The sequence below is a fragment of the Heteronotia binoei genome, chromosome 17 (genome assembly GCF_032191835.1).
Source record: "Heteronotia binoei isolate CCM8104 ecotype False Entrance Well chromosome 17, APGP_CSIRO_Hbin_v1, whole genome shotgun sequence".
NCBI classification, from domain to species: domain Eukaryota; kingdom Metazoa; phylum Chordata; class Lepidosauria; order Squamata; family Gekkonidae; genus Heteronotia; species Heteronotia binoei.
This window is the reverse complement of record NC_083239.1, coordinates 39,941,317-39,958,172: the sequence shown is the minus strand read 5'-3', so window position 1 is coordinate 39,958,172 and position 16,856 is coordinate 39,941,317. Positions and strand designations below refer to the sequence as shown.

The 16,856-nt window shown below is 48.8% G+C and overlaps 2 protein-coding genes across 2 annotated transcripts in view; one reads left to right on the top strand and one right to left on the bottom strand.

Annotated features, from left to right (window-relative positions):
- LOC132586006 (uncharacterized) overlaps positions 1-16,856 on the top strand; it is a 476,363-nt gene that overhangs the window by 100,473 nt on the left and 359,034 nt on the right. The window lies entirely within an intron of this gene.
- The window catches only part of LOC132586337 (protein BTG3-like), a 28,044-nt gene continuing 16,176 nt past the window's right edge, over positions 4,989-16,856 (bottom strand). The window contains exons 3-5 of the mRNA XM_060258371.1: positions 10,289-10,426; positions 8,065-8,269; positions 4,989-6,524 (exon numbers count right to left, since the gene is read on the bottom strand). Coding sequence (XP_060114354.1) covers positions 6,339-6,524; positions 8,065-8,269; positions 10,289-10,426 — 529 coding nt within the window. The 3' untranslated portion in view covers positions 4,989-6,338. The remainder of the gene's footprint in view (positions 6,525-8,064; positions 8,270-10,288; positions 10,427-16,856) is intronic.

The window sequence follows — 16,856 nt, the reverse complement described above, 5'->3', positions numbered from 1 at the left end:
TGAGGTTCTGCAAGACTTTACGTATTGTTTTCTTTACTTAGAAATGATAATGACAAATGCTGCATGATTATTTCACCCCAGTCTGTAATCTGCCTGGAATCTCAAGGAGAAAGGTGGGCTGTGCCGACTCTGGATTAGGAAATTCCTGGAGATTTGGAGAGTGGAGACCGGGGAGGGACTTCAACAGGGAATAATGCTATACAGCAGGGGTGGCCAAAGTTGCTTTATGTAAGAGCCACATAAGTCATGAATGTCAGATGTTTGAGAGCCTCATTCATGAATGTCAGATGTCTGAGAGCCCGAAGTCATAAATGTCAGATGTTTGAGAGCCCCAGTTTGGAGGCCCTCGCCCTGCTTCAGGGCCATCGGAAAGCAGGGGGAGGGGAGGAAATGTCTGCTGTGCACTCCATTATAACCTATGGAGATTGATTCCCATAGGGTATAATGGAAAATTGATCCATGAGTAACTGGGGCTCTGGGGGGGCTGTTTTTTTAGGTAGAGGCACCACATTTTCAGCATAGCATCTGGTGACTCTCTTCAAACCACCCTCCAAGTTTCAAAAAGATTGGACCAGGGGGTCCAATTCTATGAGCCCCAAAAGAAGGCGCCCCTATCCTTCATTATTCTGAATGGAGGGAATGCATTTGAAAGGTATGCGGTCCCATTAAATGTGATGACCAGAACTCCCTTCAGAGTTCAATTGTGCTTATCACAGCCTTGCTCCTGGCTCCACCCCCAAAGTTTCCTGGCTCCACCCCCAAAGTCCCCAGATATTTCTTGAGTTGGACTTGGCAACTCTACAGGTTTGTTTTTTTTAGCAGGTACGCACAGGAAAACAGTTCGGGCTGGCTTGGCATCTGGGGGTGGGGCCTAATATGCAAATGAGTTCCTGCTGGGCTTTCCCCGCAAAAAAGAAAAGAAAAAAGCCCTGCTTTTCCATATTTTGGGGCCATGAAGGTTTTCACCAGGGCTTTGTTTGTAGAAAAAGTCCAGCAGGGACTCATTTGCATATTAGGCCACACCCCCTGATGCCAAGCCAGCCGGAATTGCATTCCCTGTGTGTCCCTGCTCAAAACACACCCAAGTCACTGAGGTGAGAAGCCAGAGAAACAGCCCAGTGTCTGGAAAACGGCAGCCCCGTCATAGGCGTGCAAGCAAACAGCCCACTCTGGTGGTCTGAGGCAGAATTGCAGCCCCTGCCAGCCCCAGCTAGGTTTTAATTCAGGGGTCAGAAAACATAGCGCCCAGGAACCTCATGGTGCCCGCTGGCCCCTTTCCTGGTGCCCACCAACTGTTTTTAGAAAGTGGACAGGACAAGTTAGGGCTTTTTTTTGGGGGGGGGGAGAGGTTCTTAAAATGCAGAGAAAATAAACAAGAGCCAGATGCCCATGTGTTTGTGTGGAAAGCAGAAGTAACTTTATCTAAACTAGGGAAGGGAAAACTTTGGGGAAAAATAAAGAAAAATTACAAACGGAGGCTAGAGCTGCATTTTGACTATTGCATGGCTAAAACTATAAAGGCATCTCCTCACAGAACACAGAGTGGGAACTGGTAATAAAATGCAAACATCCAGTATTTTGATCAGCCAGTGAACAGGTCAAAAATCACTTCATTATCCTACCATCTACAGCAGTTCCAGCAGGTTCATCCAGACCTGCAAGTTTCTCCTTCATCCCCCTCCATTCCCCATTGATTTGGCATCCCCAGTAAATGTAATTTGCTTCTATAGTGAGCTAGCCCCGATTTCCCATAAGCTCTAGATAGTAACTCTGTTTACATTATGGCCAATGCACATCATAGCCTGCTCATATATTCATATATTACAAGACAGCTGATGCACATTCACTTTACAAAAGAGACTAGGGACCAGGAGTGGAATTCTAACAGGAGCTCCTTTGCTTATTAGGCCACACACACCCCGACGTAGCCAATCCTCCAAGAGCTTACAAGGCTCTTTTTTGTAAGCTCTTGGAGGATTGGCTACATCGGGGGGTGGCGGCCTAATATGCAAAGGAGCTCCTGTTAGAATTCCACCCCACTAGGGACCAACACTCCCTCTAAGCTGTGAAGTCCTGTGAGCAAAAATTCTGCTTCATGAGCTACTGCATTAAAGTTTGCTCTGGGGCCATTTTTCCTGAGCTAAGACAAAAATGTGTGAGCTGGGGGGCTAAAAAACTGTGTGCTAGCTCACACTAACTCAGCTTAGAGGGAAGACGGCTAGGGACCAAGTCCTGGATAAATGTGGGACTTCAGTCACATGTTCAGCTGTACTCGTGTTGAATGCAACATGAGAATCTTTCAAAGAATCTAAGTTTACACTCTATATGGACTTTATGTACATAACTTGTGAAGAGGGCTACTGTTAGATCAGAGAGTCAGTTTGGTGTAGTTAGTGGTTAAGTGTGTGGACTCTTATCTGGGAGAACCGAGTTTGATTCCCCGCTCCTCCACTTGCAGCTGCTGGAATGGCCTTGGGTCAGCCATAGCTCTTGCAGAGCTGTCCTTGAAAGGGCAGCTTCTGTGAGAGCTCTCTCAGCCCCACCTACCTCACAGGATGTCTGTTGTGGGGGAGGAAGGAAAAGGAGATTGTAAACCGTTCTGAGATTCAGAGTGAAGGGCGGGGTATAAATCCGATTTCTTCATCTTCTTATTCTGGACAGGACTTTTCCTAAGTGTGTACAAGTGAACTTATAATCTTGCCTCTTCACAGACCCGAGGATCTTCTGATGTTCTATCTAGTGTGTATTTTGAGATTGCTACCTCTGTGGGGCAGAGACCATTTTGTATTTTTTTTTAAGACTGCCATCTCTGTGACAGAGACCGTTTTGGTTTTACTCTTCTGCATGGCTCGCATATGGCCACAGGCACCGATGGCTTTAAAAGGGAGTTAGATAGATTCATGGAGGACAGAGCTGTATCAGTGGCTACTAGTGATGCTGACCAATGGGAACCCCCACATTCAGAGGCAGTGCTGGAAGAAAGTTCCTCATCAAAGGCTCCTTAGAAAGCTCGAGAGTCATGGAGTAAAAGGACAGGTCCTCTTGTGGATCAAAAACTAGCTAATTAATAGGAAGCAGAGAGTGAGTATAAATGGGCAGTCTTCGCAGTGGAGGATGGTAAGCAGTGGGGTGCCGCAGGGCTCGGTACTGGGTCCCATGCTCTTTAACTTGTTCCTAAATGATTTGGAGTTGGAAGCGGGCAGTGAAGTGGCCAAGTTTGCAGATGACACTAAATTGTTCAGGGTGGTGAGAACCAGAGAAGATTGTGAGGCACTCCAAAGGGATCTGTTGAGGCTAGGTGAGTGGGCGTCAACGTGGCAGATGAGGTTCAATGTGGCCAAGTGCAAAGTAATGCACATTGGGGCCAAGAATCCCAGCTACAAATACAAGTTGATGGGGTGTGAACTGGCAGAGACTGACCAAAAGAGAGATCTTGGAGTCGTGGTAGATAACTCACTGAAAATGTCAAGACAGTGTGCGATTGCAATAAAAAAAGCCAACGCCGTGCTGGGAATTATTAGGAAGGGAATTGAAAACAAATCAGCCAGTATCATAATGCCCCTGTATAAATCGATAGTGCGGTCTCATTTGGAATACTGTGTGCAATTCTGGTCACCGCACCTCAAAAAGGATATTATAGCATTGGAAAAAGTGCAGAAAAGGGCAACTAGAATGATTAAAGGGTTGGAACACTTTCCCTATGAAGAAAGGTTAAAAAGCTTGGGGCTTTTTAGCTTGGAGAAACGTCGCTTGCGGAGTGACATGATAGAGGTTTACAAGATAATGCATGGGATGGAGAAAGTAGAGAAAGAAGTACTTTTCTCCCTTTCTCACAATACAAGAACTCATGGGCATTCGATTAAATTGCTGAGCAGTCAGGTTAAAACGGATAAAAGGAAGTACTTCTTCACCCAAAGGGTGATTAACATGTGGAATTCACTGCCACAGGAGGTGGTGATGGCTACAAGCATAGACAGCTTCAAGAGGGGATTAGATAGAAATATGGAGCAGAGGTCCATCAGTGGCTATTAGCCACAGTGTGTATATATATGTGTGTGTGTGTATATTTAAATTTTTTTTTTGGCCACTGTGTGACACGGAGTGTTGGACTGGATGGGCCACTGGCCTGATCCAACATGTCTTCTCTTATGTTCTTAAGGAAATATCAGAGGGCCTTGGCCTCTGTGCCCTGTTATTGGCCCTCCAGAGGAACTGGTTGGTGCCTGTGTAAGACAGGATGCTGGACTAGATGGACCACTGGTCTGATCCAGCAGGGCTCTTCTGATGTTCTTTCTAGGCCTAAAAACAGGCCCTATTTTTGGACTGCTATCTCCGGGGGGCAGAGACCATTCTGTTCTTTCTTTCTTTAGCCTGCCCTTCCTGTAGAACAGGCTCAGGGTGGGTTACATCATAAAAACAATCAACAGTAAAAAACCCAAATTAAAATATATAAAATCTAAGATTACAGAGAATAGCTACTAAAATGGCAAATTCTACCTCACAGCCCAGGTCCAGCTGGTCCAGCTGGAATGAAGGGGGGAGGCTGATAACAAGTGACGCCCACTGCCTCAGCTGAAAACTTGGCGAAAGAGCTCTGTTTTACAGGCCCTGCAGAACTGAAGCAGATCCCGCAGGGCCCAGATCTCCAGGGGAAACTCATTCCACCAGGCAGGGGCCAGGGCTGAAAAGGCCCTGGCCCTCGTTGAGGCCAGATGGACATCTCTGGGGCCGGATATTACCAGAAGTTGCTGGGTTGCTGATCGTAAAGACCTACGGAGCTCATACAGGGAGTGGCGGTCCCGTAGCTATGCTGGCCCCTGGCCATATAAGGCTTTCAATGTAAGTACCAACCCCTTGCATGAATGGTGCTAGAATAACAACCCTCCTATGTACAAAATATCAGGGTTTTTTAAAAAGGCATAGGATTCCTGCTTTTCTTTCACTCTCTGACCCGTCTACCCTGTAAAACACACAAAACGCACTGCTCGTCCTGGGTATAATTTATTATTTTTAATAATTCATTCTCCGTATAGGAAAGACCTATTTTTTTCTCTCTTTTTTAAAAAAAGGCAAGATGCAATCGTTACCAATGGCGCGTTAAAAACCAGCTGCAGATAAAAAGTTATTTACACAATTATTTGTCGTCTCATAAATTAACATTCCCGATTGGTATTTACAGAAGAATAATAATATATAAACTATCAACATCAATAACAATATTAATAATACTTGGCCCAACAACAAGTCCTTCAAAAAATGCAAAATTTTTTAAACACCCTCCAGTTTCGTTCTTTTTCAAGACAGCATCTCTTGAGGTAGGTTAAGTATTATTTGCAGAGTTTGTGTGCAGAGATTGCAATTGCGCAAGCATAGAAATTGGCGCCGGGTGCCGACTTTTGTATCCTAAAAACTCTTTGTGCTCTTTTCTTGCTTTTTAAAAGCAGGTTTCTAGTCTACGTGGCGTTAAAAGCATAGCAGACAACTTCTGGTGAAACCAGAGAAGCTGATTGGGTAAGCTTTGAGCTCCACTGCGAGGAGGTGGGGCTTTGATGACCTTTGCCCCGCCCACAATGGCTGGAAAGGTTAAGAAAAATAAGTCAACCGTACGCAGATTTGCTCCTTTTTTCGATCATTTATCCACAAGCAAAGCCATGCCTAGTTTTCTTGTCTCCAGAATCTAGAGCGTCTCTTTTTGTTTTGTTTTTTTGAAAGCACAGATCGCTGCTGTTGCTATTCCAGTGTCACGGAAACGGGAAATCTGTTAAGGAAAGTCAGAGACAGGGAGAAAGAAGGAGGCAAGAACCCCAGTCCCTGGATCTTCTTCGCAGAATCTCAATCTGTTCACGAGATCAAAAACAGAACCCTTTTTTATTTATTTATTTTTTGAAACCTGCAAATATATATATTTTAAAAACTTCATTTCCCTGCCGGAGAGGAAATACATCCCCCAATAGTCTGGTTCGGAGTTTCATCTCTGTCCAGTATGGGAGCACCCCTCCCTTCTGGTCCATACTATACACACAAGTGCTGGTTAATACACAATCGGAATGCTACACTTGTTTCAGCACCATGGGATAAAATAATCCTCCCCTCCATGCCTAAGAGTTGAGTGGGGGGAGAGATTAAGAGACAGCCAGGATCCCTTCACCTAGCGTATACTTCTGAGAAGAATCCCTAGGATTCAGTTCTCACCAGGAGGGAATAAAATGACCGCCAGATTCTGAAATTAATGGCCCCATTTGTCTTTGCAGACTAGGCCCAACGCCTAGAGGCATCTTATGGAGAGAGCTGGGCGAGGCCTGCGGCCTACCGGCTCCGCCCAGCCTCTCCCGCCCACTTCACGCTTTGGAAGCCCGGTTGGTGAGCCGCTTCACGAGGTTCGGGTTGGGCTTCCTGCGAGCCGGTGGTTTCGAGGCCACGTCGATGTAGTAGACGGTGACGGGTGGATAAGCCGGGATGTAGCTGATCAATGGCTGGGGATTCGGGACCCAGAGAGGAGACGGCATGTAGAAATACTGTGGCGTCTGGAGAAGAAAAAAGAGAGGAAAGAAGAAGGTTTAGAACAGGGGTGGCCAAACTGTGGCTTGGGAGCCACATGTGGCTCTTTCGCATATATCGTGTGGGTCTCGAAGCCCTCACTGCCCCGTCAGTTGGCTTCACAAAGGCATCTCTCTTTAAATCACTTTGCCAAGCCAGCTGGTGGTTTGGAGAATGCATTTAAAGTTAAAGCTGCTTTCTTTCCACCGCTCCCTCTCCATCCATTTCCTTCCTCCCATCTGGCAGCTTTCAAACAACTGACATTTCATAGAATCATAAGAGTTGGAAGGGACCTCCAGGGTCATTTAGTCCAACCCCCTACGCAATGCAGGAAACTCACAAGTACCTCCCCCTAAATTCACACGGTCTTCATTGCTGTCAGATGGCCATCTAGCCTCCGTTTAAAAACCTCCAAGGAAGGGGAGCCCACCACCTCCTGAGGAAGCCTGTTCCACTGAGGAACCGCTCTAACGGTCTATGTGGCTCTTATGTTCAGCAAGTTTGCCCACCTCTGGTTTAGAAGAAACACCTTTTTTCTCCCTTTCTGTCTGAGGGCAATGTATTTTGGATGGTAAATAACACATTTCCAGTCCGCTGCAACTGGATTTAATGTGCGAAATGGCAAAATATACTTGTTAACAGTCACTGAAGAGAACTGAAACTGCATAATTTACCCATGTGTGAAAGTGCCACATTACACACACCGTCTTTAACTTGAGCGGGACCAGAGGCCGATGCCAAAGGGGGAGAACTGAAGGGCTCTCGGCTTTTAGCCCCGGGTTGACAGTATGGTGCCCGCAAGTGTCATCTGACTCAGATTTGGTTTCGCTTTTGCTCGCAGCGTTTGGTTCGGTGGCGAGGCGTACATTGCAGAAAAGTTAAAACGCTTGGGGCTCTTTAACTTGGAGAAACGTCAACTGCTGGGTGACATGATAGAGGTTTACAAGATTATGCATGGGATGGAGAAGGCAGAGAAAGAAGTCCCTTTCTCCCTTTCTCACAAGACGAGAACTCGTGGGCATTCAATGAAATTGCTGAGCAGTCGGGTTAGAATGGATAAAAGGAAGCCCTTCTTCACCCAAAGGGTGATTAACACGTGGAATTCACTGCCACAGGAGGTGGTGGCAGCTACAAGCATAGACAGCTTCAAGAGGGGATTGGATAAGCATATGGAGCAGAGGTCCATCAGTGGCTATTAGATGCTGGAACTCTCTGTCTGGGGCAGTGATGCTCTGTATTCATGGTGCTTGGGGGGGGAGGGAACACAGTGGGAGGGCTTCTAGCCCCACTGGTGGACCTCCTGGTGGCACTTGGGGTTTTTTTGGCCACTTTGTGACACAGAGTGTTGGACTGGATGGACCATTGGCCTGATCCAACATGGCTTCTCTTATGTTCTTATGTGACACAGAGTGTTGGACTGGATGGACCATTGGCCTGATCCAACATGGCTTCTCTTATGTTCTTATTGGATCGACCGTTAAAAAACGAATAAGTATTGTTTGGTAATTTGGAACCTTCTTCTCTCACCTGTTTGGTAGAACTGCTTCCGGCAGGCTGATTTTTGCTCGGCGCTGCTGGTGTTGCTGCCACGGTTTTAGCCGGCCCCTCGTCCTCCGATGAGCACTCCGAAGGAGACTCGGAATGGTAGTCGGACGTCTCCAGCTCCGGTGATGCTCTGCCACTGCTTCTCTCTTCGTCCTTGACCTTGAAATACTGGTTGTTCTCACCCAGCCTGACAGGGATGGAGTGGGTAGATGTTAGACCACTGGTACTTCCGTGGAGAGCTGACTTTAAGATACTCTAACAGGCAGAAATTCAACAGGTGCCTCTGCCTATTCAGGCTTGCCCTGCAGTCGATAAGGATATACTGCAAGGAACCTTATTCCTATCCTTTTTTGGCACCAGGACTGGCGTTGGGGGTGGTGATTTTGGGATGATACAATTGTGCACTTTCTTTTGGTGTAAATTCGCAGACTCTTATCTGGGAGAACTGGGTTTGATTCCCCACTCCTCCACTTGCAGCTGCTGGAATGGCCTTAGGTCAGCCATAGCTCTTGCAGAGCTGTCCTTGAAAGGGCAGCTTCTGGGAGAGCTCTCTCAGCCCCACCCACCTCACAGGGTGTCTGCTGTGGGGGGAAAAGGTAAAGGAGATTGTAAGCTGCTCTGAGATTCGGAGTGGAGGGCAGGATATAAATCCAATCTCATCATCTTCTTTTTATTATTATTACATTGTAATATACAATGAAATAATTATACAACTCACGGCCCGGTTGCTAACAGGCCACGGACGGGGATTAGATAAATTCAGGAAGGACAAGTCTACCAATGACTGCTAGGTCTGGTGACAGAAGGGAAGCTCCACATTCAGAAGCACCAGGCCTCTGAATCCCAGAGCCACGAGGCAACATCAAGGGAAGGCCTCAGACTCTCTGCCCTGTTGTTGGTCCTCTAAAGAGACAGGATGCTGGACTATACGGACCACTGGTCTGATCCAGCAGGGCTCTTATGTTCTCATGAAAGCCTCAGCCTCTGTTCCCTGTTGTTGGCCCCGCAGAGGGACTGGTTGACTGCTGTTTAAGATAGGATGCTGGACTAGATGGACCTTCACTGTTCTGATCCAGCAGGGCTCTTCTGATGTTCTTATGAAGGCCTCGGCCTCTCTACCCTGTTGTTGGACCTCCAGAGGGACTGGTTGGCCACTGTGTGAAACAGGATGCTGGACTAGATGGACCACTGGTCTGCTTCAGTAGGTTCTTAAATTCAGGAAACGGCATCAGAAAAAGCCTCCCATTTTGTATTTGCGTGTTTCTATCTTATTTAATTAATTTTACTAGATTTGTATCCCGCCCTCCCCGCCGAAGCAGGCTCAGGGCAGCTTACAACAATAAAAACATTTACAAATATTGAGTGTTAACTAATTAAAACCTTAAACAGTATAACGATCAAAACATTAAAACAATCTGGTGCTAATGGTAGGCTCCGATAACTTCAGCCTTCTTGAGTATCCTCCTAGGTAGCTCTCAATTAAAAGCAAGTTGAAATAAAGCTGTCTTGCAAGCCCTGCGGACCCTCCCCCCACTAATATATGACCTCTCCCCCCCACCACCACCACTGAGCAGCAGTCGCTGTATTGGCTTGCATGGCCCTGAGGAAAACTGAGGCTGCAGTCTGGATTTAAAAGGGACCCAGAACAAGACCTTGCTTCCTCTGAGCTCTATGCCACAACAAGGGCCAGTAGTCAAGAGCAAAGGGTCTGCGTCGCAGTGAAACCCTTGTCAGGTGCCGACGTGCGGCCACCCCATACTGAGTTGCAATCTTGCAAGACTTAGATTGACTTGGCACAACCCCAAGGCTAACTGAGGCTGCAGTTTTGCATTTAAGGGGCTCAGAGTGTGATCTTGTCTCCTCTGTATCCCTGTAATCAGGGGTGGAATTCTAGCAGAAGCTCCTTTGCATATTTGGCCGCCCCCCCCCCTGATGTAGCCAATCCTGCAAGAGCTTATAAAAAAGAGCCTTGTAGGGTCTTGGAGGATTGGCTACATCAGGGGTATGCGGCCTAATATACAAAGGAGCTCCTGCCAGAATTTCACCCCTGGCCGTAATCAAAAGCAAAGGGTCTGCACTCATGCCAGGTGCTGACAGGAATTCATGCCATCGCACAACACTGCCCCAGTCATGGACAAACCCCCACATTTATCACAGGGTGGCGCTATAAACCCATTCTCAAGAGAAAGGAGTTCGATGCCCTCACCTGCAGCAGACTTCACCAGGATCGATCCAGATTGAGACTTCGCGGGGCAACGCCAGCTCCGAGTAATCCAGGCCGCAGTCGGTGCAGGCCTTCAGGAGTGTATCGTCCACTTTTTGCCATCTGTTGATCCGGATGCACCTGAGCGGGAGGAGAGGAGTCGAAAACGGGGCTTAGGTCTAGAGCAGGAAGCGGCTCGGGAACGGCAAGTAGAATCATTAAAAAAAAAATTAGTGGTTGTTCATTCTCTGGTATGTTTTCATCCTACCGTCTCTGAGGAACGAAGAGTACATGGCTTTTCCCTTCCTCGTCTTAGCCCCACAACAATCCTGTGAAGTGGGTTTGGCAGACTGGCCCAAGGTCACCCAGTCAGCTTCTTCCATGGCGGGATTTCCGCAGGGCTTTTTTTTGTAGCAGGAACTCCTTTGCATATTAGACTGCACCCATCTGATGTAGTTCAGGAGCTTACAGGACTCTTAGTTCAGGGCCTACTGTAAGCTCTTGGAGGATTGGCTACATCAGGGAGGTGTGGCCTAATATGCAAAGGAGCTCCTGCTACCAAAAAAGCCCTGGATTTCCATCTCGGCCTCCCAGATTCTAGCTCAGTATCCTAAACCCTATACCGTACTGGCTCTCTCACTCATTTACTTCTTCTGACTATACTTCTTCGGACTTCTGACTATGGAGGTTTCATTTTCACTTTTCCTGGGGATTTCTTTATATTGTTTGGCATAGCCCCAATGATGGTTAGTGGCCGTTCCCCCTCGTTCTGGCGATGTTTATGTGTTTTTACTGAATTATCATTCTAAACATTCTTTGCAATCGTTTAAGTGCTTTAATGTTTTTACAGTCGTCATCTTGGGGGACCCTGATCAGGTGGGAAAAAATCTCCCATAAATTAAAGAAATAAATTTAGCCCTCACAGGTAGGGTTGCCAAGTCCAGTATCTTAAGATATTTAAGAAATATCTGGGGACTTTGGAGGTGGAGCCAGGAGACATTAGGGGTGGAGCCAAGATCAAGGCTGTGACAAGCATAATTGAACTCCAAAGGGAGTTCTGGCCATCACATTTAAAGGGACGGCACACCTTTTCAATGCCTTCCTTCCATAGGAAATAATGAAGGATAGGGGCACCTTCTTTGGGGGCTCAAAGAATTGGACCCCCTGGTCCAATCGTTTTGAAACTTAAGGGATATTTTGGAGAGAGGCACTAGATGCTGTGCTGAAAATTTGGTGCCTCTACCTTAAAAAACAGTCCCCCCAGAGCCCTAGATACCCGCGGATCAATTCTCCATTATTTTCTATGGGAATAAATCTCCATAGGGAATAATAGACTTCCCAGCAGACATTTCCCTCCCCTCCCCCCGCTTTCTAACGACCCTGAAGCGGGGGGAGGGCCTCCAAACCGGGGATCCCCTGCCCCCACCTGGGGATTGGCAACCCTACTCACAGGTGACAGCCACAAATAGGTCACACGATTGCCTAGTCTTTTTCCCAGGGTGGTTTTTTGAGCAGGAACACACAGGAACGCAGTTCTGGCTGGCTTGGCACCAGGGGGTGTGGCCTAACATGCAAATGAGTTCCTGCTGGGCCTTTTCTACGCAAAAAGCCCTGTGTGAAACAATAGTGACACCAGGAAGTGCCGCCTAATATGCAAATGAGTTCCTGCTGGGCTTTTGTCTACAAAAAAAAGCCCTGCTTTCCCCCAAAAGCCACCTAAACCAATGGCCGCTACCACTTCTTGTGGCAGTGAGTTCTGTAAGTCCCTTGTGTGAGGACCTTTGCTTTGTGAAGGACTTTTGCTTTGTCTGCCTTAAATTAACAGCCCATCTGTTTCACCAGGTGACCCTGAGCCCTTACAACATGAGACATTTCCCCTCTCTCTTTGCACATTAGCCCGTGGCGCAGAGTGGTAAAGCTGCAGTGCTGCAATCTGAGCTCTCCGCTCACGACCTGAGTTCGATCCCGGCAGAAGCTGGGTTCCCGTAGCTGGCTCAAGGTTGACTCAGCCTTTCGAGGTCGATCAAATGAGGACTCAGCTTGCTGGGAGGGGGGGGAGCGTAGATGACTGAGGAAGGCAATGGCAAAACCACTCCTTTAAAAAGCCTGCAGTGAAAACGTCGTGATGCAACGTCACCCCAGAGTCGGAAACCACTGCTGCTTGCGCAGGGAACTACCTTTACCTTTTAAAACTTTTGCACATTTAAGATTAAGGCCCAGAAAAACTTGGCAGTAGAAACTCCATGGAGTTTCCAAGGCAAGCAACGAACAGAGGTAGTTTCCAATTCCTGCCTCTGCGCGGCGATCCTGGACTTCCTTAGCCGCTGCCCATCCAAACGCTTACCAGGGCCAAAGGAAATGGGTGGTGGAAAGCACTTTCGAGTCACGGCTGCCTTATGGTGACCCAGTGGGATCTTCAAGGCAAGAAGCGTTCAGAGGCGGCTTGCCATTGCCTGCCTCTGAGTAGCAACCTTGGACTTCCTTGGTGGTCTCCCATCCCTTCTCACCCACAGATGGATGAGTCTGGACCATGTGCTACCTGTGAGCCTAACCCACCTCACAAAGTTGTTGGGAGGGTGAACTGGAACAACTGCATACACTCCCCTCCCCCCTGAGCACCACGTGGGAAGGGCAATGTGGAACAGCAGTTGCAGTGTCTGGGAGACCTGAGTTCAAATGTCCAATCAGCCCTGGTCCCTTGCAGGGCGACCTTGGGCTAGTCACGTTCTTAGCCTGACCCACCCCACAAGGTTGTCTGGAGGATAAAATGGAGATGACGAGAAAGACGCTGTAAGTCGCTTTGGATTCTCACTGGGAGGGGGAAAGGTGGGGTATAACTGAAGCAGGGCTTTTTTTGTAGCAGGAACTCCTTTGCATATTAGGCCACCCACCCCGATGTAGCCAATCCTCCCGGAGCTTACAGCAGGCCCAGTACTAAGAGCCCTGGAAGCTGTTGGAGGATTGGCTACATCAGTGGTGTGTGGCCTAATATGCAAAGGAGTTCCTGCTACAATACTAGCCAGGGCCGACTCTGCTTAGCTTCTGAGATCCGACAAGACTGAGCTAGCCTGGGCTACCCGAGAACTTATTCCCAAGGAATTGCAGCACCAGCCTCTGTGCTTAGTACAGTACCTCCCCTCAGGTACACGATGTCCTGTACAGCGCATTCAGCCGCGTTACCTACTGTGTACACAAGCACAATAGAATTGCCGGGCAATAATCTACGGATCCAGCTGGCCTGAGACGGTCCCGCCACCCATAAACAGCAGAGCTTTCCGGGGTAGCAACACCCAGCCGACAGCTACGCAAATGGGTGTCGGGATCAGCGACACAAAGAGCCTTGCTCGCTCTGCAAACAATGCACTCCGTAAAGCAGCAGTTAGGATCGCCGGTCTGCCCCGTGCACTCGGGCAAACAACGAGGCAAAAGTCGAGAGTCTAAACAGCTGCCTGCCGCCGAGCTGCAGCCCACCCTCCAGCGTGGAATGTCACTGCCGCGCCCCTCCCTTTTTCTAAAGGACAGGAACTTTTTAATTTAGTCTGCGCGATTACGGGGACAGACAAAGGATCTGGCGCCCCCTGGCTGCAGTTTAGGGCTCGGCTGACACAATTTCTATTTCGATAGATCCAGGTGGGCAGCCGTGGGGGTCTGAAGCAGCGGAACAAAGTAGGAATCTGGTGGCACCTTGAAGACCAACCAAGTTTTATTCAGATTGTAAGCTTTCGTATGCATGCATACTTCATCAGGCAATGGAATGGGGTACAGTCAGCAGAGCTACGTACTTATAGCTGGGGGGGGGGGCAGTGGCTAAGAATGCAAAGTGGTACGAAGTTAGAATCCAATGGCGACATGGCGAAATTATCAAATTGAAAGAACATTCGATCTGGATAGCATTTGCGTGGGAAACCAATAATACAGTAGCGTGTCCCTCCCCACCATTCTCCCATTCTGACGAAGTCTGCGTGCATACGAAAGCTGACATTCTGAATAAAACCTGGTTGGTCTTCAAGGTGCTACTGGCAGGCCTCGGATTCAGCAGGAGCTCAGAGGAGCCCAGCTCCTGAACCTTTCTGAGGGTTCCCCTTCTTCCTCCCCCATGCAGGTGCAGCTGCATAACAATCCCTGGATATATGGCCGAGGACTAGGGTTGCAAAGTCCAATTCAAGAAATATCTGGGGACTTTGGAGGTGGAGCCAGGAGACATTAGGGGTGGAGCCAAGATCAAGGCTGTGACAAGCATAATTGAACTCCAAAGGGAGTTCTGGCCCTCACATTTAAAGGGACGGCACACCTTTCAATGCCTTCCTTCCATAGGAAATAATGGAAGGATAGGGGCACCTTCTTTTGGGGCTCATAGAATTGGACTCCCTGATCCAATCTTTTGAAACTTGGGGGGTATTTTGGGAAGAGGCACTAGATGCTATACTGAAAATTTGGTGCCTCTACCCCAAAAAACAGCCCCTTCAGAGCCCAGATACCCACGGATCAATTCTCCATGATTTTCTATGGGAATAAATCTCCATAGGGAATAACAGAGTTCCCAGCAGACATTTCCCTCCCCTCCCCCCCGCCTTCTAAGGACCCTGAAGCGGGGGAGGGCCTCCAAACCAGCGGATCCCCTGCCCCCACCTGGGGATTGGCAACCCTAGTTGGTCTTAAAGGTGCTACTGGCAGGCCTCGGATTCAGCAGGAGCTCAGAGGAGCCCAGCTCCTGAACCTTTCTGAGGGTTCCCCCTCTTCCTCCCCATGATCTTGTCCATTGAATAGGAGGTGCAGCTGCATAACAATCCCTGGATATATGGCCGAGGACCTGCCTACCTTAGGGACGTCTCTCCCCATATATTCCCCAGAGGGGACTCCGATCTGGTTCTCAAAATCTATTGGTAATCCCTGGGCCGAGGGAGGCCAAACTGAATGTCACTAGAGAAAGGGCCTTCTCGATTGTAGCCCCCCACTGGTGGAACCAATTGCCAGAGGAGGTGTGGGCCTTGCGGAGCCCTGCCCAGTTCTGCAGGGCCTGCAAGACCACTCTTTTTCAGCAGGCCTTTACTTAAGAAGGAATTTACTGTAGAAGGAATATCGCCGCCACGGAAAAACTGTAAGATGCGTAACATGCGTTTTTATGTTGTAAACTGCCCTGAGCCTGTTTCGGTGCGGAGGGAAGGATATAAATTCAATATTATTATTGGATGAGGAGCGCGGGCAGCCAGCCAGCCAGCCACCATGCCCCCGGCAGCCCTCATTAACCCCTGGAGAAGCCCACACCACCCTTTCTCCACCTCCTATTCAGGGGTGGCCAACGGTAGCTCTCCAGATGTTTTTTGCCTACAACTCCCATCAGCCCCAGCCATTGGTCATGCTGGCTGGGGCTGATGGGAGTTGTAGACAAAAAACATCTGGAGAGCTACCGTTGGCCACCCCTGTTCTATGTGATTTTGGCCGCGGGAGGCTTGCTGGTCTTTTGACTGGGCAGAGCTGGGGGGGGGGCGGTAGCCCAGGAGAGCCCCAGGCGAGTGAGGCCTGCTTCGGCTGGCTGGATCTCTAGTCAGCCCAAGCAGGCCTTGCTCGCTCGGGGCTCTCCTTTCTTGCATCAGGTTGCTTTTGGCTGGGGGTGGGTGGGTTGGCATATGCTAATGATTATGCTAATGAGCTCCACCACTTATTTGCCTACAAAACGACCCTGGATGTTTTGTTTACCCTTTCTATTGGCACAGCTGAACATAGAAAGAAGGAGGGAATCAGGGATGCCAGCGTCCAGGTGGGACCTGGGGATGTGCCAGCATGACAGCTCCTCTCCAGACTACAGAGATCAGTTCCCTTGGAGAAAAGAGTCGCCCTGGAGGGTGGACTTTGTGGCATTGGACCCCGCTGAGGTCCTTGTCCTCCCAAGGCTCCATCCCCAAATCTCCAGGAGTTTCCCAACCTGGATCTAAGAATGGAGAGGGTTGCAAACCTCCAAGGAGGGAACCTGGAGGTCTCCTGGAATCACCACTGATCCCCAGACTGCAGAGATGAGTTTCCCTGGAGAAATATGGCTGCTTTGGAGGGTGGACTCCAGGGCTTTTTCTTGTAGCAGGAGCTCCTTTGCATATTAGGCCACACCCTCCTGATATAGCCAATCAAGAGCTTATAGGGCTCTTAGCGCAGGGTCTACTGTATGCTCTAGGAGGATTGGCTACATCAGGAGTGTGTGGCCTAATATGCAAAGGAGTTCCTGCTAGAATTCCACCCCTGATTAGGCCACACACCCCTGATGTAGCCAATCTTCCAAGAGCTTACAGGGCTCTTTGTACAGGGCCTACTGTAAGCTCCAGGAGGATTGGCTATATCGGGGGGGGGGGGGGGGGGCTAATATGCAAAGGAGTTCCTGCTACAAAAAAAAGCCCTGGTGGACTTTATGGCATATAACACCCTGCTGAAGTCTCTCCGCTCCTTGAACCCTGCCTGCCCCAGGCTCCACCCCCCAAATCTCCAGGCATTTCTTAATCCAGAGATGGCAACCCTAAGAATGGAAGACCCCTGAAGGTGAAAACCGGGGTGATGTCTGAAGGACCTGCGGAAGTGCCACAGA